This window comes from Salvelinus namaycush, chromosome 27, assembly GCF_016432855.1.
Source record: "Salvelinus namaycush isolate Seneca chromosome 27, SaNama_1.0, whole genome shotgun sequence".
NCBI classification, from domain to species: Eukaryota; Metazoa; Chordata; class Actinopteri; order Salmoniformes; family Salmonidae; genus Salvelinus; species Salvelinus namaycush.
The window spans coordinates 6,782,280-6,809,858 of NC_052333.1; the positions used below are offsets into that span (position 1 = coordinate 6,782,280).

General features: G+C 41.4%; 1 protein-coding gene across 1 annotated transcript in view; it reads left to right on the top strand.

Annotated features, from left to right (window-relative positions):
- Positions 1-27,579, top strand: part of LOC120022010 (CUB and sushi domain-containing protein 3-like) — an 803,421-nt gene that overhangs the window by 310,549 nt on the left and 465,293 nt on the right. Inside the window, exon 5 of the mRNA XM_038965812.1 lies at positions 6,731-6,938. Coding sequence (XP_038821740.1) covers positions 6,731-6,938 — 208 coding nt within the window. The remainder of the gene's footprint in view (positions 1-6,730; positions 6,939-27,579) is intronic.

Here is a 27,579-nt window from a genome sequence, read left to right on the forward strand (position 1 = left end):
GTGGAGGGATACACTGTCTGCTGAGTGGTCTGTCTTTGAAAAGGCTGACAGGTCGTCCCAGGGCACTGACACTCATATCTCCGACAAACACTTTCTGTTTAAAAAGGCTGTCATCCAATAAACAGTCTGTCACAGCTTTGCATGTTGGGAGTTTAAAGCAGTCCAATGAAAATGTTTCTTCGATAGACCTCAGTTGGTGGGAACTGGAAACTGAAAGCCCTGGTCCATGTTAACCAGCGTTAGGGGTATTTATTGTGGGTGCTATCTCCTGCAGTGCAGCACATATTGTGGTGCACGGAGGATTTCTTTTCTGACTGAGTCCTATATGTTTTTTATTATTATGATTCAGGTTGAAATGAAAGGCTGAGGCTGATGTTCTGGCTCTGCTCTTCGTTGAGGGCGGGCAGTAAAAGAAGCAGGGGAATGCAGAATTGATTTAGAAATGACTGACAAGAATGTTTTCCAAAGGGAATTTTTCATTGCGGAGACATATCAAAAAAAAAAAATGGTATTTTCCCCAATCATTGCTGCAACTCCCCAATGGGCTCTGGAGAGGCGAACGTTGAATAATGCGTCCCCCGAAACGTGACCCGCCAAACTGCGCTCCTTAACACCTGCCCAATTAAACCGGAAGCCAGTTGCAAGACAGTCACTGTTCAAGTGACGACCGTAAGTCAGCCTGCAGGCGCCCGGCCCGCCACAAGGAGTGTCTAGAGCACAATGAGCCAAGTAAATCCCCCTCGGTCAAACCCTCCCCTAACCCGGACGACGCTGTGCCAATTGTGCGCCGCCCTATGGGACTCCCGGCCACCTCCCCCACCTCCCCTTGTGATACAGGCTGGGATCAAACCCGGGTCTGTAGTGACACCTCAAGCACTGCAATGCAGTGCCTTAGACCACTGCGCCACTTGAGAGACTGAGAAATACAGTTTATTGCCACAGACAAGGCCCTATCATTGTTGAAGGATCTTGATTTCATTAGTGCACATCACTCATTGAGTTATTTCTTTCATGTTGCATCTAAGAGGCATTATTTGTCTCTCTCTTTTATTTATTCTAAAACCAGGAAATTAGTTTCTTCACCAATGACGTATTCTAAAGGAACTATTCAATCCTACTTATAAACTGGGCGGTTCGAGCCCTGAATGCTGATTGGTTGACAGCCGTGGTATATCAGACCGTATACCACGGGTATGACAAAACATGTATTTTTACTGCTCTAATTATGTTGGTAACCAGTTTATAAAAGCAATCAGGCACCTCAGGGGTTTGTGGTATATGGCCAATATACCACGGCTAAGGGCTGTGTCCAGGCACTCTGCGTTAGGTCTGGCTTAAAAACAGCCTTTAGCCATGGTATATTGGACATATGTGACACCCCCACAGGCCTATTTGCTTAATTTGAACTTGTGGTTAGCAGTGATTTGAGTATGAGCATTGAGTACTCCACTGTTTCTTAATGTGCAGCTAATGAATGTTCATCACAAAGTAGAACTGGGACGATAAACCGAAAATGGCCAACACCGACATTTCTATCTCATACCGAAGCAATTTTGCCCATGTCTGCAATTTTATGTGATTACACAACGTTTCTGGGTGCATTATTTATTTTATTTATTTATATTTTAGTAGGCAAGTCAGTTAAGAACAAATTCTTATTCACAATGACGGGCGCTGGGACAATTGTGCGCCACCCTATGGGACTCCCAATCACAGCTTGGATTCGAACTGTAGTACTGTAGTGACGCTGCTGCGCCACTCGGGAACAATAGTCTACGGAGCAGCGATATGAAAGTGAAACGGCATAGAAAAAAGCATTGCGCTACGGGAGCTCAACACTTTTATCTATGCAGTTTTATTTCAACCAAGACTACAGCAGCCAATCAGAGCCGTATTCTATCCCACGCTTCACACACCTGTTGTTGGCAGTTCTCCAAGTGATGTTGCTCAGGTGCATCCTTTGTTATCCTTGAGATGTTTCTACAACCTGATTGGAGTCCACCTGTGGTAAATTCAATTGATTTGACATGATTTGGAAAGGCACACACTTGTCTATAAGGTCCCACATTGCATGTCAGAGAAAAAACCAAGCCATGAGGTCGAAGGAAATGTCTGTAGAGCTCTGAGACAGGACTGTTTCCGGCACAGATCTGGGGAAGGGTACCAAAACATGTCTGCAGCATTGAAGGTCCCCAATAACAGAGACCTCCACCATTCTGAAATGGAAGAAGTTTGGAACCATCAAGACTCTTCATAGAGCTGGCCGCCCGGCCAAACCCAAACTGAGCAATCGGGGGAGAAGGGCTCTGGTCAGGGAGGTGTCCAAGAACCCGATGGTCACTCTGACAGAGCTCCAGAGTTCCTCTGTAGGGATGGGGGAACCTTCCAGAAGGACAACCATCTCTGCAGCACTCCACTAGTCAGGCCTTTATGGTAGAGTGGCCAGACGTAAGCCACTCCTCAGCAAAAGGCAAAAAACTCTCAGACCACGAGAAACAAGATTATCTGGTCTAATGAAACCAAGATTTAACTCCTTGGCCTGAATGCCAAGCATCACATCTGGAGGAAACCTGGCACCATCCCTATGATGAAGCATGGTGGTGGCAGCATCAAGCTGTGGGGATGTTTTTCAGCGGCAGGGACTGGGTGACTAGTCAGGATCGAGGCATCGAGGTTTTAGAATGTCCATTTCTTCTGTTGAATTAGCAACTTTGGCTAGCATTGTGGCGCGAACATGCCCATCAACTCTTGGCGCCTCGAACGAAAAATTCCAAAATTCCCAATAAACGTCGAATAAACTGGTCAAACTCGGTTGAAAATCCTACTTTATGATGTTCTTCTCATATGTATCCAATAAAATCAGAGCCGGAGCAATTCGTCGTGTATACCGAACGTTTTTCAGAAGATAATGTGAGGTTCCCCGGCGCGCATTTGAAAACTGACAAAAGAGCGGACCTGTCACTCCAAAAGCTCTTATTCGGCCTCACATCAAGCTAGACACCCCATTCAACCTTCTACTGCCTGTTGACATCTAGTGGAAGGCGTATGAAGTGCATACAGATCCATAAATAAAAGCCGGTTGAATAGGCAACTGACACAGAGCCTCATTTTCAGAATGTTCACTTCCTGTATGGAAGTTTGCTGCCAAATGAGTTCTGTTTTACTCACAGATATAATTCAAACAGTTTTAAAAACTTCAGAGTGTTTTCTATCCAATAGTAATAATAATATGCATATTGTATGATCTAGAACAGAGTACGAGGCCGTTTAATTTGGGCACAATTTTTTCCAAAGTTAAAACAGCGCCCCCTATTAAGAAGAAGTTAATGAGAAAACAACAACAATTTAATCCATTATAGAAATAAGGTTGTAACGTAACAAAATGTAGAAAAAGTAAAGGAGTCTGAATACCTTCCCGAATGCACTGTAGATTATTATAGAGAAAGTCAGTGGGTGTATTATTATAGAGAAAGTCCGTGAGTGTATTATTATATAGAAAGTCAGTGAGTGTATTATTATATAGAAAGTCAGTGGGTGTATTATTATATAGAAAGTCAGTGGGTGTATTATTATAGAGAAAGTCAGTGAGTGTATTATTATAGAGAAAGTCAGTGAGTGTATTATTATAGAGAAAGTCAGTGGGTGTATTATTATATAGAAAGTCAGTGGGTGTATTATTATAGAGAAAGTCAGTGAGTGTATTATTATAGAGAAAGTCAGTGGGTGTATTATTATAGAGAAAGTCAGTGAGTGTATTATTATAGAGAAAGTCAGTGGGTGTATTATTATAGAGAAAGTCAGTGAGTGTATTATTATATAGAAAGTCAGTGGGTGTATTATTATAGAGAAAGTCAGTGGGTGTATTATTATAGAGAAAGTCAGTGAGTGTATTATTATATAGAAAGTCAGTGGGTGTATTATTATAGAGAAAGTCAGTGAGTGTATTATTATAGAGAAAGTCAGTGGGTGTATTATTATAGAGAAAGTCAGTGGGTGTATTATTATATAGAAAGTCAGTGGGTGTATTATTATAGAGAAAGTCAGTGAGTGTATTATTATAGAGAAAGTCAGTGAGTGTATTATTATAGAGAAAGTCAGTGAGTGTATTATTATAGAGAAAGTCAGTGGGTGTATTATTATAGAGAAAGTCAGTGAGTGTATTATTATAGAGAAAGTCAGTGAGTGTATTATTATAGAGAAAGTCAGTGAGTGTATTATTATAGAGAAAGTCAGTGAGTGTATTATTATAGAGAAAGTCAGTGAGTAAGCCTATATTATCCCAACCTTTCACCCTAAGTGAGGCCTGATGAGCCTCTCTGTCACTCACATGCTCATTGACATTCTATCTGGTGTTTGTGTTATTGATGGTATTTATAAAGGGATTGCTATTAAAAGTGTATGTAATTTGAACTTTTCCACGGTCATCAGAGTGTGTAATCAGCTCTGGATCCAATCAAATCAAATGTTATTTGTCACATGCTTCGTAAACAACAGGTGTAGACTAACAGTTAAATGCTTACTTACGTGCCATTTTCCAATAATGCAGAGTTAATATAAATATACAGAGTGAGTGGGTGAGTGAGTGAGAGAGAGAGAAAGAGAGAGAGAGCGAGAGAGAGTGAGAGCGAGAGAGAGCGAGAGAGAGAGAGGGAGGGAGAGAGAGAGAATAAATACAGAGTGAATAATAAATAACCAGTAAAAAGAACATGGCTCTATACAGGGAGTGCCAGGTAATGACATGGCTCTATACAGGAAGTACCAGGTAATAACATAGCTCTATACAGGGAGTACCAGGTAATAACATGGCTCTATACAGGGAGTACCAGGTAATAACATGGCTCTATACAGGGAGTACCAGGTAATAACATGGCTCTATGCAGGGAGTACCAGGTAATAACATGGCTATATACAGGGAGTACCAGGTAATAACATGGCTCTATACAGGGAGTACCAGGTAATAACATGGCTCTATACAGGGAGTACCAGGTAATAACATGGCTATATAGAGGGAGTACCAGGTAATAACATGGCTCTATACAGGGAGTACCAGGTAATAACATGGCTCTATACAGGGAGTACCAGGTAATAACATGGCTATATACAGGGAGTACCAGGTAATAACATGGCTCTATACAGGGAGTACCAGGTAATAACATGGCTCTATACAGGGAGTACCAGGTAATAACATGGCTCTATGCAGGGAGTACCAGGTAATAACATGGCTCTATACAGGGAGTACCAGGTAATAACATGGCTCTATACAGGGAGTACCAAGTAATGACATGTGTTTGGAAGTCTTATTGCTTGGGGGTATAAGCTGTTCAGGGTCCTGTTTCTTCCAGACTTGGTGCACTGGTACCGCTTGCCCTGCGGTAGCAGAGATAACAGTCTATGACTTCGGTGGCTGGAGTCTTTGTCCATGCCTGGTATAGAGGTCCTGGAGGGCAGGGTGCTCGGACACAATCAATCTCCCTTTACATGCCAGGATGATAAACTCATTCATAATGGAGAAGGAGAAGACAGGAGAGATGATACAGAATGGCCGATCACTGAGTCTCTGTGTGTGTGTGAGTGTGTGTGTGCGTTATGCGTGTGTTCACCAATGTGTGTGCATACTGTATGAGTGTGCACTTGTTTCTCTGTTTGCGTGCGTGGGTTTGTATGTGTGTGTGTGTTTGTGTGTTTGTGTGTATGGGTGTGTGTGTGTGTGTGTGTGTGTGTGTGTGTGTGTGTGTGTGTGTGTGTTTGTGTGTGTGTGAGTCTGTTTTTTGGTGTGCCAATGTGCATGTGACTGTTTCTGTGCCTTTGTGTGGTTGTGAATATGTAAATGTACGAACACGCATGTGTGTGTGTGTGTGTGTGTGTGTGTGTGTGTGTGTGTGGATGAAATTCTGTATGTTTCTACGTTTATCCCTCCTGTAGATTGTTTGAATAAAACATTGGCATGCAAGTCATTGCACCTCACCATGCTAATGTCTATTCCTCAGTGTGCAAATGTCTGTATCCCTGTTCCCCCAAAATACTGTTTTAGTCCTGGATACAAGTGATTCTCCAATGAGCATCACTTCGCACCTTATTCCCTGTATATCCATGCACATGGCCACGCACCATGTGCATGCATGTATACGTGGATCTATATGTACGTTATATGTTTGCCTTTCTGTATAAATGATATGTCTATAATTTATAATGTCTGCACCGACCAGTCCATGTGTCTTTATCTGTACATTATGTATCCAAACATTTCCAAAACAACAAGAAAAACAAACAAATCTGATTCCGCTTCTAAATCTAAACTTTCCTTCAAAATTTAATTAGAAGTCCTTGATTAAAAAGGAGAAATAGTCTGCTGGGAAATACAGCTGGGACCTTTTGATTCCAAGAACCCATGTATAGATGGAGCCAATAATAGTCATGACAAAGGTGCGAGAGAGAGAGAGACCACTATATACTGTAAGATATTATATGTGGCATACAAAAGCTGCCACAATTTAATGAATTTAATTCATAATTTTGAAATTGGCTGGATAAAAAAATCCATACTGTATGTGGTAAAATGGTTGTATATATTTTAAAATATATACAAAGAAACATACATATGACTTTGCGTCAGTCAAAAAATACAAAACCAAACCAAAAAAAAAGGTTCAGCTGTTATTTTCTGCTGTATACTACTTACATGTGGAGTTAAGCCCGATTCCTAACAGAAGTCTTTCCGTTTGATTGACAGCTGAGGACACATGTGGTGATACTCTGAGGGGTTCAAGTGGCATCATTTCAAGTCCCAATTTCCCGAGTGAATATTACAATAGTGCGGACTGTACGTGGACCATACTTGCTGATCCTGGAGACACCATCTCCATCATTTTTACAGACTTCCAGACGGAGGAAAAATATGACTACTTGGAAGTGGAAGGATCGGAGCCTCCGACAATATGGTGAGTCTACTGCTACTGCTGCACCCCTCTATGTCTGTGTTGGTCTGGTCATTGTTTCAGTTCATCAATAGTCATATTCTGTCTGGTTGTGCTTGGTACTCACTGACTGCAAATGTGAATCACTGATGTGAGGTAATAAGAGGACAAACATTGAGTCCTACTTTCAATGTATAACATCTGAGGTAAGCCTTTACTTTACAGCAGCGATGTCACGTCGCCAACAAACATGTCTATACTGGACGCTGAGCTTGTTTTACCGTACTGACAAATGTGTGTGTTGGTGCTGTGTTTTTCCTTATAGTATGTTTTATGAGTTATTGCTTAGAAGTAAATACACATAGTCATTGTGGAAGTGCTTAATATTTTCTATTGTGCTTCTAATTACAATATTTTAGCTCAGTGTTCCATTGATTGTTGGAAAATGTGTCTATCAATGACCTCTATTCCTGTATACTAATGTGGTACTGACGGAATCACATGGGTAAGTCTTGCTGTGTTTAGAGGAGAGACCAATGGCTCTTCTTTATCTCTCATGTTTTCATGTTTTCTCATCTTTCATGTTTAATCTGTAGATATTTGTAGCATGTACAGTACATGAAATAGAGGAGAGCTACATATTCCTGATTCTCACCATAATGTATCGAATGCTACAATATTATACAGAGTTATTATACGCCAGTAGTAATGGAATTATTATAGGCCAGTAGTAATGGAGTTATTATAGGCCAGTAGTAATGGAGTTATTATAGGCCAGTAGTAATGGAGTTATTATAGGCCAGTAGTAAAGGAGTTATTATAGGCCAGTAGTAATGAAGTTATTATAGGCCAGTAGTAATGGAGTTCTTATAGGCCAGTAGTAATGGAGTTATTATAGGCCAGTAGTAATGGAGTTATTATAGGCCAGTAGTAATGGAGTTATTATAGGCCAGTAGTAATGGAGTTATTATAGGCCAGTAGTAATGGAGTTATTATAGGCCAGTAGTAAAGGAGTTATTATAGACCAGTAGTAAAGGAGTTCTTATAGGCCAGTAGTAATGGAGTTCTTATACGACAGTAGTAAAGGAGTTATTATAGGCCAGTAGTAAAGGAGTTATTATAGGCCAGTAGTAATGGAGTTATTATAGGCCAGTAGTAATGGAGTTATTATACGCCAGTAGTAATGGAGTTATTATAGGCCAGTAGTAATGGAGTTATTATAGACCAGTAGTAATGGAGTTATTATAGGCCAGTAGTAATGGCGTTATTATAGGCCAGTAGTAATGGAGTTATTATAGGCCAGTAGTAATGAAGTTATTATAGGCCAGTAGTAATGGAGTTCTTATAGGCCAGTAGTAATGGAGTTATTATACGCCAGTAGTAATGGAGTTATTATAGGCCAGTAGTAATGGAGTTATTATAGACCAGTAGTAATGGAGTTATTATAGGCCAGTAGTAATGGAGTTATTATAGGCCAGTAGTAATGGAGTTATTATAGGCCAGTAGTAATGGCGTTATTATAGGCCAGTAGTAATGGAGTTATTATAGGCCAGTAGTAATGGAGTTATTATAGGCCAGTAGTAAAGGAGTTATTATAGGCCAGTAGTAATGGAGTTATTATAGGCCAGTAGTAATGGAGTTATTATAGGCCAGTAGTAAAGGAGTTATTATAGGCCAGTAGTAATGGAGTTATTATAGGCCAGTAGTAATGGAGTTATTATAGGCCAGTAGTAATGGAGTTATTATAGGCCAGTTGTAATGGAGTTATTATAGGCCAGTAGTAATGGAGTTATTATAGGCCAGTAGTAATGGCGTTATTATAGGCCAGTAGTAATGGAGTTATTATAGGCCAGTAGTAATGGAGTTATTATAGGCCAGTAGTAATGATGTTCTTATAGGCCAGTAGTAAAGGAGTTATTATAGGCCAGTAGTAATGGAGTTATTATAGGCCAGTAGTAATGGAGTTATTATAGGCCAGTAGTAAAGGAGTTATTATAGGCCAGTAGTAATGGAGTTCTTATAGGCCAGTAGTAATGGAGTTATTATAGGCCAGTAGTAAAGGAGTTATTATAGGCCAGTAGTAAAGGAGTTATTATAGGCCAGTAGTAATGGAGTTATTATAGGCCAGTAGTAATGACGTTCTTATAGGCCAGTAGTAATGGAGTTATTATAGGCCAGTAGTAAAGGAGTTATTATAGGCCAGTAGTAATGGAGTTCTTATAGGCCAGTAGTAATGGAGTTATTATAGGCCAGTAGTAATGATGTTCTTATAGGCCAGTAGTAATGGAGTTATTATAGGCCAGTAGTAAAGGAGTTATTATAGGCCAGTAGTAAAGGAGTTATTATAGGCCAGTAGTAATGGAGTTATTATAGGCCAGTAGTAATGACGTTCTTATAGGCCAGTAGTAATGGAGTTCTTATAGGCCAGTAGTAATGGAGTTATTATAGGCCAGTAGTAATGGAGTTATTATAGGCCAGTAGTAATGGAGTTATTATAGGCCAGTAGTAAAGGAGTTATTATAGGCCAGTAGTAATGGAGTTATTATAGGCCAGTAGTAAAGGAGTTATTATAGGCCAGTAGTAATGGAGTTATTATAGGCCAGTAGTAATGGAGTTATTATAGGCCAGTAGTAATGGAGTTATTATAGGCCAGTAGTAAAGGAGTTATTATAGGCCAGTAGTAATGGAGTTATTATAGGCCAGTAGTAATGGAGTTATTATAGGCCAGTAGTAATGGAGTTATTATAGGCCAGTAGTAATGGAGTTATTATAGGCCAGTAGTAATGGAGTTCTTATAGGCCAGTAGTAATGGAGTTATTATAGACCAGTAGTAAAGGAGTTCTTATAGGCCAGTAGTAATGGAGTTATTATAGGCCAGTAGTAATGGAGTTATTATAGGCCAGTAGTAATGGAGTTATTATAGGCCAGTAGTAAAGGAGTTATTATAGACCAGTAGTAATGGAGTTATTATAGGCCAGTAGTAATGGAGTTATTATAGGCCAGTAGTAATGGAGTTATTATAGGCCAGTAGTAATGGAGTTATTATAGGCCAGTAGTAATGGAGTTATTATAGGCCAGTAGTAAAGGAGTTATTATAGACCAGTAGTAATGGAGTTATTATAGGCCAGTAGTAATGGAGTTATTATAGGCCAGTAGTAATGGAGTTATTATAGGCCAGTAGTAATGGAGTTATTATAGGCCAGTAGTAATGGAGTTATTATAGGCCAGTTGTAATGGAGTTATTATAGGCCAGTAGTAATGGAGTTATTATAGGCCAGTAGTAATGGCGTTATTATAGGCCAGTAGTAATGGAGTTATTATAGGCCAGTAGTAATGGAGTTATTATAGGCCAGTAGTAATGGAGTTATTATAGGCCAGTAGTAATGGAGTTATTATAGGCCAGTAGTAAAGGAGTTATTATAGGCCAGTAGTAATGGCGTTATTATAGGCCAGTAGTAATGGAGTTATTATAGGCCAGTAGTAATGGAGTTATTATAGGCCAGTAGTAATGGAGTTATTATAGGCCAGTAGTAATGAAGTTGGTATAGGCAAGTAGAAATGGAGTTCTTAAACACCAGTATGATAGAGTTCTTGGACAGCAGTATAATGGATTTTTATACGCCAGTATTAATGGAGTTCTTATATGACAGTAGTAATGGAGTTCATATACGACAGTATTAATGGAGTTCTGATACGACAGTAGTAATGGAGTTCATATACGACAGTATTAATGGAGTTCTGATACGACAGTAGTAATGGAGTTCATATACGACAGTAGTAATGGAGTTCATATACGACAGTAGTAATGGAGTTCATATACGACTGTAGTAATGGAGTTCATATACGACAGTATCATGATTTAGGATCATATGACAATATTGTTTGTCGGAGAAATCAATACTATTTGTCTCCATAGAAATGTTGTACTTGAGTGGTGATTTGAATATTGGTGCAGTTTGCTAACAGCTATCACATTTTGACCTGGATATGTTTGACCATATTGTCTGCTGGCTGGGTGGGTAGGTAGGTAGGTAGGTGGACAGACAGACAGATTTTGAAAGTATTTGTCTTTTAAATTTTTAATACATTTGCAAAAATGTCTAATGTTGTGATGATAATGATGTTTTCGCTTTGTCATTATTGGGTATTGTGTAGATTGCTGAGGATTTTATTTATTTAATCAACTGTTTCCACATTTTGTGATGTTACAGACGAATTCTAAAATTGATTAAATAAATAAAATCCTCAGCAATCTACACACAATACCCCATAATGACAAAGCGAAAACAAGTTTAGACATTTTTGCAAATTTATTAAAAATAAAAAAGAGAAATACCTTATTTACATAAGTATTCTGCCCCTTTGCTATGAGACTCTAAATTTTGCTCAGGTGCATCCTGTTTCCATTGATCATCCTTGAGATGACGATTGGAGTCCACCTGTAGTAAATTCAATTGATTGGACATGATTTGGAAAGGCACATACCTGTCTATATAAGGTCCCACAGTTGACAGTACATGTCAGCGCAAAAACTAAGCCGTGAGGTTGAAAGAATTGTCTGTAGAGCCCCGAGACAGGATTACGTCGAGGCACAGATCTAGGGAAGGGTACCAAAACATTTCTGCAGCATTGAAGGTCCCCAAGAACACTGTGGACTCCATCATTCTTAAATGGAAGAAGTTTGGAACCACCAAGACTGTTCCTAGAGCTGGCCTCCCGGCCAAACTGAGTAATTGGGGGAGAAGGGCCTTGGTCAGGGAGGTGACCAAGAACCCTTTGGAGAAAGGAGAACCTTCCAGAAGGACAACCATCTCTGCAGCACTCCACCAATCAGGCCTTTATGGTAGAGTGGCCAGACGTAAGCCACTCCTCGGTAAAAGTCACATGACAGCCCTCTTGGAAACAAGATTATCTGGTCTGATGAAACCAAGATTGAACTCTTTGTCCTGAATGCCAATCATCACGTCTGGAGGAAACCTGGCACCATCCCTACGGTGAAGCATGGTGGTGGCAGCATCATGCTGTGGGGATGTTTTTCAGTGGCAGGGACTGGGTGACTAGTCAGGATAGAGGGAAAGATGAACGGAGTAAAGTACAGAGATATCCTTGATGAAATCCAGAGCGCTCAGGACCTCAAACTGGGCTCGAAGTTTCACCTTCCAACAGGACAACGACCCCCATTGATTCTCCCCATCCAACCTGACAGAGCTTGAGAGGATCTGCAGAGAAGAATGAGAGAAACTCTCAAAATACTGGTGTGCCAAGCTTTTAGCGTCATACCCAATAAGGTGCTTCAACAAGGTACTGAGTAAAGGGTCTGATAACTTATGTAAATATGATATTGCAGTTTATTATTTTTAAAACATTTGCAAACATTTCTCAAAACCTGTTTTTTGCTTTGTAATTTTGTGTAGATTGATGAGAAAAAACAGACAATTTAATTATTTTATAATAAGGCTGTAATTTAACAAAATGTGGAAAAAGTCAAGGGGTCTGAACACTTTCCGAATCCACTGTAGACAGACAGACAGACAGACAGACAGACAGACAGACAGACAGACAGACAGACAGACAGACAGACAGACAGACAGACAGACAGACAGACAGACAGACAGACAGACAGACAGACAGACAGACAGACAGACAGACAGACAGATAGATAGATAGATAGATAGATAGATAGATAGATAGATAGATAGATACTGGGGACCTGGGGCCGTACGGATCAAGCCTCTTAGACTAGGAGTAGTGATCTAGGATTGTTTTTGTCAAATAAACTCTCACACCACTCCACATCAGTGCCATAGATCATATTAAAATCACTTTGGCATTTGCGTCCTGCATAGCCTAAATGTGTGTATTGTTGTTTCCGTATGTAGTTTACCATTCAGTGTGTTAGTCACTGGTAGCTATGATTGTTCTGTGATGACTTCTGTGTCAACAGAAACGGTTTGCTCCTTCCCTCTCTCTTACCCCCTTTTGTCTTCTCACTCTCTCATTCCCTGGGCTTCAACTGTTTAGAAGTAGAATCAGAGCCAATGTTTTGTCTTATTCTGTTCACATGTGGCCCTGTCTGTACCCAGAATACACACAACCGTTTAACTCCATAAACTAAGCTAATCACTCTCACTGTCTTGTTGTCTGTGCTCTGGTGGTCTGGTACAATAATTACATAATACATTTTCGTCGGATGTGGCGTGGCTTGCCATTACAGACTACTAAGGGAAGCACAGCCGAGAGCTGCCCAGTAACACGAGCCTACCAGATGAGCTAAACTACTTCTATGCTCGCTTCGAGCCAAATAACACTGAAACATGCATGAGAGCACCAGCTGTTCCGGAAGACTGTGTGATCACCCTCTCTTCAGCTGAGGTGAGTAAGACCTTTAAACAGGTCAACATTCACAAGGCCGCAAGGCCAGACGGATTACCAGAACATGTACTGCGAGGATGTGCTGACCAACTAGTGTAACGGATGTGAAATGGCTAGCTAGTTAGCGGGTACGCGCTACTAGCGTTTCAATCAGTTACGTCACTTGCTCTGAGACCTGAAGTAGGGTTGCACCTTGCTCTGCAAGGGCCGTGGCCTTTGTGGAGCGATGGGTAACGACGCTTCGTGGGTGACCGTTATTGATGTGTGCAGAGGGTCCCTGGTTCGCGCCCGTGTCGGGGCGAGGGGACGGTTTAAAGTTATACTGTTACATTGATGCTGTTGACCCGGATCACTGGTTGCTGCGGAAAAAGGAGGAGGTTGAAAGGGGGGTGAGTGTAACGGATGTGAAATGGCTAGCTAGTTAGCGGGTACGCGCTACTAGCGTTTCAATCAGTTACGTCACTTGCTCTGAGACCTGAAGTAGGGTTGCACCTTGCTCTGCAAGGGCCGTGGCCTTTGTGGAGCGATGGGTAACGATGCTTCGTGGGCGACCGTTGTTGAAGTGTGCAGAGGGTCCCTGGTTCGCGCCCGTGTCGGGGCGAGGGGACGGTTTATAGTTATACTGTTACACTAGCAAGTGTCTTCACTGACATTTTCAACGTCTACTTGTCCGAGTCTGTAATACCAACAGTCACTGTGCCCAAAACCATAGTCCCTGTGCCCAAGAATACTAAGGTAATCTGCCTAAATGACTACCGACCCGTAGCACTCACGTCTGTAGCAATGAAGTGCTTTGAAAGGCTGGTCATGGCTCACATCAACACCATTATCCCAGAAACCCTAGACCCACTCCAATTTGTACACCGCCCTAACAGATCCACAGATGATGCAATCTCTATTGCACTCCACACTGCCCTGTCCCACCTGGACAAAAGGAACACCTATGTGAGAATGCTATTCATTGACTACAGCTCAGCGTTCAACACCATAGTGCCCTCAAAGCTCATCAATAAGCTAAGGACCCTGGGACTAAACACCTCCCTCTGCAACTGGATCCTGGACTTCCTGACGGGCTGCCCCCAGGTGGTAAGGGTAGGTAACAACACATCCGCCACGCTGATCCTCAACACAGGGGCCCATCAGGGGTGCGTGCTCAATCCTCTCCTGTACTCCCTGTTCACTCATGACTGCATGGCCAGGCACGACTCTAAAACCATCATTAAATTTGCCGATGACACAACAGTGGTAGGCCTGATCATCGACAACAATGAGACAGCCCACAGGGAGGAGGTCAGAGACCTGGTCGTGTGATGCCAGGACAACAACCTCTCCCTCAACGTGATCAAGACAAAGTAGATGATTGTGGACGACAGGAAAAAGAGGACCGAGCACGCCCCCATTCTCATCGACGGGGCTGTGGTTGAGTTCCGTGGTGTCCACATCACCAACAAACTAACATGGTCCAAGCATACTAAGACAGTCGTGAGGAGGGCACGACAAAACCTATTACCCTTCAAGAGACTGAAAAGATTTGGCATGGGTCCTCAGTTCCTCAAAAGGTTCTACAGCTGTACCATCGAGAGCATCCTGACTGGTTGCATCACTACCTGGTATGGCAACTGCTCGGCCTCTGACCGCAAGGCACTACAGAGGGTAATGCGTACAGCCCAGTACATCACTGGGGAAAAGCTTCCGGCCTTCCAGGACCTCTATACCAGGTGGTGTCAGAGGACGGCCCAAAAATGATCAATGACTCCAGCCACCCTAGTCACAGATTGTTCTCTCTGCTACCGCATTGCAAGCGGTACCGGTGCACCAAGTCTAGGTCCAAGAGGCTTCTAAACAACTTCTACCCCCAAGCCATAAGACTCCTGAACATATAATCAAATGGCTACCCAGACTATTTGCATTGCCCCCCCCCCCCCCCTCTTTTACACTGCTGCTTTTCTCCGTTGTTATCATCTATGCATAGTCACTTTAATAACTCTAATACATGTACATATTACCTCAATTACCTCGACTAACCGGTGCCCCCGCATATTGACTCTGTACCGGTACCCCCCTCTATATAGTCTCGCTATTGTTATTTTATTGCTGCTCTTTAATTACTTGTTACTTTTATTTTTTATTCTTATTCGTATTTAATTTTTTGGGTTAGGGGCTCATAATTAAGGGTTTCACTGCCTGTTGTATTTGGCGCATGTGACTAATACAATTTGATTTGATTAAAATAAATCAGCTGAAGCAATATACTTTTCTCTCTAAGTATGTTTGTCACAAACCTCCTCGAGAAGAATAATATATTTACGTCTGCCACATTAAATCACATTTGCCTTTTTCAAAGAAATGAGAGCACAAACAAAAGCATAATGGGAGGTTTTCTCATTTCAAGCGTTCCCCTTTTGTAATCACTTGAATTATGCAGTTTGATAAGATCATATATTCGAAAATCATGCATTCGATACGATTAACATAGTAATTTAAAAGGCAAATTTAGGGATCCTCCAAAGAGGCTGAACATTTTCATCGCTACAAATAATTTACATAAACAAATTACTATTCCCAACTACAAAGAGAAGCTTTTCAAGAATTAACTATATTTTCAAAAATGCACTCAATAATTTACTGAATACATTTTTTGGATATATTGATATTAGATCATTCTCCGTCATCATGCTTAATTACACCAATAGAAATTAATAAATAAATATAAGTACTTATTAAATAGAAATTTGATAAATACTTCAACCAAAAAAATGAATACCTTTACCACTAGAAATGGCGATATAGAGGACAGAGAAAAGCCAACCCCTGTCACGACCTGACCGTAGAGAGCTTTTTATGTCTCTATTTTGGTTTGGTCAGGGTGTGATTTGGGTGGGCATTCTATGTTCCTTTTTCTATGATTTGTATTTCTTTGTGTTTGGCCGGGTGTGGTTCTCAATCAGAGGCAGCTGTCTATCGTTGTCTCTGATTGAGAACCATACTTAGGTAGCCTTTTCCCCACCTGTATTTGTGGGTAGTTGTCCATGTATAGTTGCCTGTGAGCACTACGTTGGCTTCACGTTTTCGTTTTGATGTTTATTGTTTTGTTGGGGACATCTTATAATAAAGAAGTATGTACGCTCACCACGCTGCGCTTTGGTCCACTGTTTCCACCTTAGACGATCGTGACAACCCCGATATAATTTGGGATGCCTTTAAGGCGTACATTAGGGGAGTGATAATGTCATACTCTGCAAAAATGAATGACTATCTTAGAAAAAGCCAAGAAAAAATATCTACTAGCCAAAGAAGAAAATAACATTCCAGAACTTAAGCAGGAATATGCTATTTTTTCTTTTGAAGAGAGCCATCAACTACAGGTTAGTTTACATACACTGATATAGTATTTGGTAGTATTGCCTTTAAAGTTATTTAACTTTGGTCAAACGTTTTGGGTAGCCTTCCACAAGCTACCCACAATAAGTTGGGTGGAGTTTGGCCTATTCCTACCTGACAGAGCTGGTGTAACTGAGTCAAGTTTGTAGGCCTCCTTGCTCGCTCACACTTTTTCAGTTCTGCCCACAAATGTTCTATAGGATTGAGGTCAGGGCTTTGTGATGGCCACTCCAATACCTTGACTTTGTTGTCCTTAAGCCATTTTGCCACAACTTTGGAAGTATGCTTGGGGTCATTGTTCATTTGGAAGACCCATTTGCGACCAAGCTTTAACTTCCTGACTGATGTCTTAAGATGTTGCTTCAATATACCCACATAATTTTCCTTACTCATTATAAATAGAATTTTTGGGACAGTTTGGAAGAGTGTAAACAACACTAAATAAATTATAAGTAATACCAGAGAGACTGTTCTAATGAAAAAAAGCATAAAGCCTATATTACAGCATAGCAAAAATGAATAACAGCCAAATTTGTGAAATTGTTTATCTGAGATGTTGTGGTTGCGTGAGACTTTGTGCTCATGGAATCAGTGGGCTATTAAGCAATACGTCAAATTAGAAGCAGGATCTGTCTTATTTCTGTATACATGGATGATTTTTAAGGCAGGCACATTTAACAGTTGATTATTGACCTAATTAAGTTGCCGTTTCTTCTCTCCTCACTTTTCTTAGACTATTGAGGCAAGTGCTGTTTCCCCTTTTCCTACCTTGGCTGCTGCCTCCACCACATTGTTCTCAACACCAATATGCTGGTTAACTTTGCTATTATGCACATAGCAACATGGTCTAGGAATATGCACCAATTCAATAGCGCACTGATGTTTCAGAACTGTGGACAGCGACCGCTATCCAACACAGGAGATAGCACATTTGTTAACAAATAATAATATTTGTATTAGTGTGGCACCATTGTTCTTACCTAATATAACCATATATAATTTAGTAGCACGTCTGTGCCATCCCCACGGCCTCCATTAGATTAGTCCACTCAGACAGGCGCGAATCAGAATCATGTCTTGTACACTATGAATATATATTTTTTATTTTTTGTGCAACTGCTCGACTAAAGAAATCTCGTTCAACCAACAGCTTATCGACCAAACAGTCAACCAGTCCACCAAATGGGGTCAGCCCTAATATAAACTAAACTTATTTGCAAATGATCTCCTGATATACCTGACCGATAATGAAAACTTAATGGCCTCTTTTGCTAAATATATTTTCTGAATACTCAAAAATCTCAGGTTATAAAATGACCGTGTAAAAGATAAGTTTATTCCATTACTCAACAATATGAAAGCAGATCTAATTAAATGGAATACTCTTCATAAAAATCGTACAGGTAGAACAAACCTCTTTAGAATGGCATGCTTGCCAAAGTTATTGCGTTTGTTTTCGGTAATACCAATTACCCCACCGAAGACATTCTTTAAAAACGTATACTCGGTCATAACAGACTTTATATGGGTAAATAAAACTCAGAGAATAAAAAAGAAAAATGTTCCTAAGTCTGAGGCTGGTTTTAACCTTCCAGACTTGGAATTGTATTAACTCACAACCTAAGGCTTTTACTTGTGACAGATAGTTAAATGCACTAGCGAAAATGTGCATGAACATTGCCACAATTGTTTTACATGTCTGTTTTCAAAGGATAAAGCTAAGAAGATGAACAACTTCATAATAAAGAACACTATAACAATATGGAAGAAAATGAAACGTATTCTACAAGAACCAATATCACTCCCTAAAAAGACAAGCTTATGAAACAATCCTTGGATAAGTCACTGATAAATTGTTCCACATGGAAAAGTAAAGACATAGAAACTTTAAATGACTTGGTAAAAGGAAATAATATGATTTCCATGCCAGAATTCAAACGTCATTTTGGACTGAACAATGTAGATAGTTTCAAATAAATGCAACTTAAATGTTACATATCACAAAATTTAGATTTGAAATCTTTTAGACAACAAAACAACCTTGAGGGAATCTTTTTTGAGTCAGAAAAGGATGTTCATAAGATAGGGAAGATATACAAAACTTTTCAGAGCGCATATTTAAATGACAATCTCTAAGAAAAACATATAACCTACTGGAACCTGTTGGCACAAGATGGAGGGAAAGTTGGAGCATAACTAACGAAATTACAGTCAACGAAAATGTACGCTTAAGCCAGTATAAACTAATGTATGTCATTTATTATACAAGACACAAATTGTACGTTCTACAGCACAACAGCAGAGTCATGTCTTAAGTGTAAAACTAACAATGCCTCAGTAATCCATGCTTTCTGGGAATGCTATGAAGTCCAAAAGTTATGGGCGAAGCTAGACAGTTGGCTGTCAGAAGTATTACAATGTCAACTTACTTTTAATCTGTCTGCATATTTCAAGACATGTCATATGGGGGTGTAGTGAGATACCCAGTGGGCTGGATGATTCTCTTCTCATCACTCATCTAAAAACTTGGAAATCATTCAATCCGCCATCATTAACAGGTCCCATGTGGCTCAGATGGTAGAGCACGGCACTTGCAACACCAGGGTTGTGGGTTTGATTCCCACACAGGACCAGTACGTAAGTGTGACCTTCCTGGTCCCGTGAGTCAACACAGGAAGGAGTAATAGATGTATAGTTCAATTATTTCCAAAGCTGAAATCATGGGAAACACACAGTATGGATATATGATGAGTAGTCGACGGGCTATAAATAGCACTCCCACAGCAATTCTCCATAGATCTGCCCTATAATACACTAATGAAAGAAAATGTGAAATGTCTACGATTGTGTAGTGGATTTAGCAATTCCTAATTTACATTAAAACATATATTGTTTCCATGTGTAATCTCATATCCACAAAATAAGGAATAAACGATCATCCATTTTAGTATTACTCAAAAATTACTCAACGTCACATTCCTGTGGCGAAGAAATATAATACACCTTGAATGTTCCACGTGTTTTTCTATGCTAACAAAACCAGGCTAATACGTTGCTAGCTGGTGCTCAAACATTTATAAAACGTATTCTTTACGGATTTGTCATAAATTACCTGCAATCATGAGACACACACAGTATGATTGGGCTCCCGAGTGGCACAGGGGTGTAAGACACTACATCTCAGTACAGAGGCTTCACTGCCTGGTTAGAATCCAGGCTGCATCACATCTGGCCGCGATTGGGCGGGTCACAATTGGCCCAGCGTCATCTGGGCTAGGCCGTCATTGTAAATAAGACTTTGTTCTTAACTGACTTGCCAGGTTAAATAAAAATGATGAGTTGTCAACGGGATATAAATAGCTCTCCTAAAAAATATACATTTTCAAGTTAGCTACTCAAACAATCACATTAATTTATGAAGCCCTTTTTACATCAGCCAATTTTACAAAGTGCTATACAGAAACCCAGCCTAAAACCCCAAACAGCAAGCAATGCAGATGTAGAAGCACGGTGGCTAGGAAAAACTCCCTAGAAAGGCAGGAACCTAGAAAGAACCTAGAGAGGAATCAGGCTCTGAGGGGGTGGCCAGTCTTCTTCTAGATCTATCGGGTGGAGATTATAACAGTACATGTCCAAGATGTTCAAACATTCATAGATGACCAGCAGGGTCAAATAATAATAATCACAGTGGTTGTAGAGGGTTCCACAGGTCAGCACCTCAGGAGTAAATGTCAGTTGGCTTTTCATAGCCGATCATTCAGAGTTAGAGACAGCAGGTACAATAGAGAGAGAGAGAGTCCGGTGAACAGGTCAGGGTTCCATAGCTGCAGGCAGAAACTGGAGCAGAAGCACAACCAGGTGGAGTGGGGACAGCAAGGAGTCATCAGGCCAGTTAGTCCTGAGGCATGGTTCTGGGGCTCAGGTCCTCCAAGAGAAGAGAAAGAGAAAGAGAGAGAAAGAGAAAGAGAGAATTAGAGGGAGTATACTTAAATTCACACAGGACACCGGATAAGACAGGATAAATACTCCAGATATAACAGACTGACCCTAGCCCCCCGACACATAAACTATTGCAGTATAATTACTGTAGGCTGAGACAGGAGGGGTCGGGAGACCCTGTGGCCCCGTCCGACTATACCCCGGGACAGGGCCAAACAGGCAGGAGATAACCCCACCCACTTTGCCAAAGCTCAGCCCCCACACCACTAGAGGGATATCTTCAACCACCAACCTACTACCCTGAAACATAGCCGAGTATAGCCCACGAAGATCTCCCCCACGGCACAAACCCGAGGGGGGCGCCAACCCGGACAGGAAGATCACATCAGAGATTCGGTCCACTCAAGTGACGCACCACTCCTAGGGATGGCATGGAAGAACACCAGTAAGCCAGACTACACTCAATCATAGGACCTACTGAAGAGAGGAGTCTCCAATAAAAACGTAAAGGTTAAGACCGTGTCTGCGTTTCTCATATGGATAGGCAGACAATTCCATAAAAATTGAGCTCTATAGGAGAAAGCCCTGCCTCCAGCTGTTTGCTTAGATATTTTAGGGACAATAAGGAGGCCTGTGTCTTGTGACCGTAGCGTACGTGTAAGTATGTACGGCAGGACCAAATCGGAAAGATAGGGAGGAGCAAGCCCATGTGATGCTTTGTAGGTTAGCAGTAAAACCTTGAAATCAGCCCTAGCCTTAACAGGAAGCCAGTGTAGAGAGGCTAGCACTGAGGTAATATGATCACATTTTTTGGTTCTAGTCAAGATTCTAGCAGCCGTGTTTAGCACTAACTGAAGTTTATTTAGTGCTTTCTCTGGGTAGCCGGAAAGTAGAACATTGCAGTAGTCTAATCTAGAAGTGACAAAAGCATGGATACATTTTTCTGCGCTATTTTTGAACAGAAAGTTTCCGATTTTTGCAATGTTACGTAGATGGAAAAAAGCTGTCCTTGAAACAGTCTTGATATGTTCGTCAAAAGAGAGATCAGGGTCCAGAGTAACACCGAGGTCCTTCACAGTTTTATTTGAGACAACTGTACAACCATCAAGATTAATTGTCAGATTCAACAGAAGATCTCTTTGTTTCTTGGGACCTAGAACTAGCATTTCTGTTTTGTTTGTGTTTAAAAGTAAAACATTTGCCGACATCTACTTCCTTATGTCTGAAACACAGGCTTCCAGGGAGGGTAATTTTGGTGCTTCACCATGTTTCATCGAAATGTACAGCTGTGTATCGTCTGCATAGCAGTGAAAGGCAACATTATGTTTCCGACTGACATCACCAAGAGGTAAAATATATAGTGAAAACAATAGAGGTCCTAAAACAGAACCTTGAGGAACACCGAAATTTACAGTTGATTTGTCAGGACAAATCATCCACAGAGACAAACTGATATCTTTCCGACAGATAAGATCTAAACCAGGCCAGAACCAATTTGGGTTTCCAATCTCTCCAAAAGAATGTGATGATCGATGGTATCAAAAGCAGCAATAAGGTCTAGGAGTACGAGGACAGATGCAGAGCCTTGGTCTGACGCCATTAAAAGGTAATTTACCACCTTCACGAGTGCAGTCTCAGTGCTATGATGGGGTCTAAAACCAGACCAAAGCGTTTCATATACACTGTTAGTCTTTAGGAAGGCAGTGAGTTGCTGCGCAACAGCTTTTTCTAAAATGTTTGAGAGGAATGGGATATTTGATATAGGCCGATAGTCTTTTATATTTTCTGGGTCAAGGTTTGGCTTTTTCAAGAGAGGCTTTATTACTGCCACTTTTAGTGACTACTAACTTCAAAGAGGGAACTTTAGCATAAAACCCACATGGCAAACTGAGATTCGGCAAATAACATATAAAAAGTGTCTTATTTGACGCCAAACCAACAACAGTAGATACTAATAACATAAATTGCTAATGTACGATGTAAAATGTGGATTTCATGATGTAATGTCAACATTATACATTTCTATCCCGGGACCATTCAATTTTCAAGTCACCCGCAGCAATTCTCCATAAATCTGCTGTGGATTACCCATAATCCCATACCTTTATTACTGAGTGTATTAGACGATGTAAACACACTAATCCACCAGGAGGTGGCATAAGACCCATTTTATGCTTAATTAACTTAACTTAACTTAATTACACCATTACAAAATAAGAAAATGTATGCTGTAAGTCGCTCTGGAAAACAGCGTCTACTAAAATTGAAAAATCAAATGATTTATAGTTGAAATTATGCTGTTTGCTGATCGTTGAATTGACCCACCCTGAAAGATGCTAAAAGTGTGCTATTGCAGTAAGATATTGAATGCCAACAAACATCTGTTATTGACATTTTTATCAGGACTCCAGTGATAGTGAACAGCCGTAATACAAAGGCTTAGTGTGTGTGGCCGTCAAGTTATTAAGGGTGTGGAAATATGATTACGTTTTAGCGTCATTTATTCCAATGGCCCCTCCAGAGAGAACAGTGGAAGCCATAACTGTTTTTCATGGTGACTTGAACCAGATAGGTAGAGCAATGATAAACTGTTGCTCTAGTATGTGTCTACGTCCCAAATGGCACCCTATTCCCTACATAGTGCACTACTTTTGACCAGAGTCCTATGAGGTTCTGATAGGTGGTCTAAGGTACGGCAGTGCCTGCTGTGCCACTAGAGATTCTGGGTTCGAGTCCAGGCTCTGGCGCAGCTGGCTGTGACCGGGAGACCAATGGGGTGGCGCACAATGGTCCGGGTTAGGGGAGGGTTTGGCAGGGGTGTCCTTCTCCCATCGTGCACTAACGACTCCTGTGGCGGGCCTGGTGCAGTGCACCCTGACACCAGGTGTCTGGTGTTTCCTCCGACACATTGGTGTGGCTGGTTTCTGGGTGCAGTGCAGCTAGGTCGGGTTGTATTTTGGAAGACACACGGCTCTCGACCTTTGCCTCTCCCGAATCCGTACGGGAGTTGCAGCGATGAGACAAGACTGTAACTATCAACTGGATACCACAAAATTGGAGGTATAAAAAAAAATAAGTTGTGCACTATATAGGAAATAGGGTGCCATTTTGGACCCATACTGTATGGGATCACTTTGTTTATACATCACTGAGGAAGAAGGCCTACTGTACTAGTCCATGTGACATGGATTGTTCCTTTGCTTTGTTAGATCTTTTTACATCTACTCACATCCACTTGGTTTTCATATCTATTTTTAAATCAATCCTCTCTACTGTAGCCCGCTAGCACACTGGCTATGCAGACTTCAAATATCATTTAAAATATTGCTTTTGTGCTCTCATTGTAGTCTCAGGAGCCTCAAGTTGTGCATTAAGTGACACAGAGAGAGAGCGAGAGAGAGAGAGAGAGAGAGAGAGAGAGAGAGAGAGAGAGAGAGAGAGAGAGAGAGAGAGAGAGAGAGAGAGAAAAATATATAGAGAGACATAGATAGAGATGCAGAGACAAAATGAGAGTGAGAGATAGGAGAGAAAGATGATAGAGAGATAAAGAGAGATATAAAGAGAGGGACACAGAGAGAGAGGGGAAGAGAGAGATTGGAGAGAAAGATAAAAGAGATATAGACAGAGAGAGAGAGAGAGAGAGAGAGAGAGAGAGAGAGAGAGAGACAGACAGACAGAGAGAGAGACAGAGAGAGATGAAGACATAATAACAATCTGATACTGGAGGAGCCATGGGTCTGATACTGGAGGAGCCATGGGTCTGATACTGGAGGAGCCATGGGTCTGATACTGGAGGAGCCATGGGTCTGATACTGGAGGAGCCATGGGTCTGATACTGGAGGAGCCATGGGTCTGATACTGGAGGAGCCATGGGTCTGATACTGGAGGAGCCATGGGTCTGATACTGGAGGAGCCATGGTCTGATAATGGAGGAGCCATGGTCTGATAATGGAGGAGCCATGGGCAGCTTCTCTGCTCTGTCCTAAACAGGAGATCTGGAGATGAGAGGAAGCCTAACATGCTTACCAGACCGGACACGTCGCGTTCGCGAGAGCGAGCGTCACAAAATAAATGTAGAAATCTATGTTATTCAATTATTGCACCCACACTGCTCGCGCGTGCCAACGAGCGTCTGCGTTGCCAAGGGCTAAAATAGAACTCCTTTCTATTTCTGACGCAGATTGCGATGAAAGTCCTTTCTCTCCCATCTCCTCATTGGTTTATAGAAGCAGGTACTCACGTGCCATCTCCGCATTGGTTATACCCACGTGGGTGATTGAAAGACAAACTGTTTTGCCGGTCGTCGTGGTAATACTATGAAAGTTTGGATGCGATCACCATATAAGTTCAAAGAGGAAAAAGCCTGCAAGGAGGAGAAATGACTAGAATTGATTCGGTTGGCCGTTTTATGTGTGGATTAATTGTCGGAGTAGAGGACCTTGTGCTTTTCAGGTAAAATAACAACTCAATCTTTATATCCCAGGACAAATTAGCTAGCAACAGCAAGCTAGCTAAATAGGACAAATTAGCTAGCAAGTGCAAGCTACCTAGCTAAATTGCCATACGTGTTTAATGCTTTTGGACCTGTCCCCAAATGAATGTCATTGGTTCAGAGTTTGTTTTGATATTTTAACCTGCGTGTCGTGATCACGTTTGGTGTAGGGGGACAAAATACATGTATGCACGATAGGCACGATGGCGCACGCGCGCAGCCGGATTGGGTTCCGTGTAATTCTGCTGCTTCCCAATGCTGGCTGATGGTTGATGGCTTTCAGACAGCCAGGTCCAACACAGCTCCGCTCTAGTCTGGAGGGTCCAGGGGCTGATGAACAGCATGTCAGAGACACACTCAGGATGCATGACAGTCTTGTCTGTCTTGAGGGCACACCATAGCTATCAGTTCTTTCCAGCCTCAAAAGAATCCACCCATCTACGTTTCTTGTAAGCAACCAGGCTGGATGATTCATAGGGAAGCAATTGTGCTATTAAGGCAGCGTGTAGAGCATGGTTTCCCAACTGGAGGCCCGTGGGTGGTTTTATTTGTCCCCCCAAGATATCAGAGCAAAAAAATATTATTATTGTAATTTTTTTGCGAATTTTCATTGTTGAACATACACGACTGTAAAAACACCAGCAAATCCGCTCCAAGTGATTTATAATAGAGAGAAACGTGATCGTATACAAATGTAAGCAAGGTTTGAAGTGGTTAGGTTTGAGTCAAATCTAATATCTGTTTGGGGTTCTTGCGGTCAGTTGATCATCCCTGGTATTGAGTATAGTTGGAAGTTTATTGAGGCTGTTTAATCACTGTCACACACAAACACTGCTTAGATTGGATGGAACTATACATTACTATTTCAACCAATGTATTTCATATCATCCCTCTGTCTAATAAGTCATAGCTCATATTTTTGTAGTACTGTATGCTAGTTGTTTTAGCATGGTGATGATATTATTTCATTCCGAGCTATTACATTATGCCTAATTAAGAATATGTTTTTTTATGTGGCTTCAGAGATTATGCAAAGAACAGCTTCCGGCAACCCGGGGCGTAGGGGTGATGCCTGCTCCAGTAGGATCTGCATGAATACCATGATGTGTCCCAAATGGTACCCTATTCCCTAAGTAGTGCAGGACATTTGCCCAGGGCCCATAGGTCTCTGGTTAAAAGTAGTGCACTACGTAGGCAATAGGGTGTCATTTGGGACAAAGCCACAGTTTTAGGAGTTAGGGTGGTTGGGAATTTAAGCCCTCTTCTGGATTTAGAAAAAGAAGATGAGCAGGCTAAATGGTCATGCACACACCAATTATAAAATCCGGTTTTAATTATGTTGGCAGGTTGTGGAGGCTGTGTACATGTCATCTGTCTAGCTCTCCTTAGAGAAAACATAGAGTGTGCAATCCCACACATAGGCATGCATACACACACAGTATTCATACCCCTTGACTTATTCCACATTTTGTGTTACATCCTAAATTCATTATTATTATTATTGTTATAATTTTTTCTAAAATCACTTTTAGAAATTTCAAGATATCCAATTGGTAGTTACAGTCTTGTCCCGTCGCTGCAACTCCCGTACAGACTCGGGAGAGGCGAAGGTCGAGAGCCATGCGTCCTCCAAAACGCAACCCTGCCAAGCCACTCTGCTTCTTGACACAGCAATGTGTTGGAAGAAATACTGTACAACTGGCGACCAGAGTCAGCTTGCAGGCGCTCCGGCCCGCCACCAGGAGTCACTAGAGCGCGATGGGACAGGGAAATCCCGACGACCAAACCCTCCACTAACCCGGATTACGCTGAGCCAATTGTATGCCACCACATGGGTCTCCCGCTTTATGGCCGGCTGTGACACAGCCTGGGATCAAACCCGGGGCTGTAGTGATATTTCAAGCGCTGCGATGCAGTGCCTTAGACCGCTGCACCACTCTGGAGGCCTGTGGGGGCTGTTTTTGTTAGACTTCAATGCAGCTTTTGACATTATCGATCATAGTCTGCTGCTGGAGAAATGTATGTGTTATGGCTTTACTCCCCCTGCTATATTGTGGAGAAGGAGTTACTTGTCTAACAGAACACAAAGGGTGTTCTTTTATGGAAGCCTCTCCAACATAATCCAGGTAGAATCAGGAATTCCCCAGGGTAGCTTTGTAGGCCCCTTACTTTTTTCAATCTTTACTATACACGTCAGCTACTACAGCAACTGAAATGACTGTAACACTTAACAAAGAGCTACAGTTATTTTCACAATGGGTGGCAAGGAATAAGTTAGTCCTAAATATTTCCAAAACTAAAAGCATTGTATTTGGGACAAATCATTCACTAAACCTTAAACCTCAACTACATCACATAATGAACATATTGATACAACAGTAGCTAAGATGGAGAGAAGTCTGTCCATTATAAAGTGCTGCTCTGCCTTCTTAATAACACTATCAACAAGGCTGGTCCTACAGGCCCTAGTTTTGTCACATC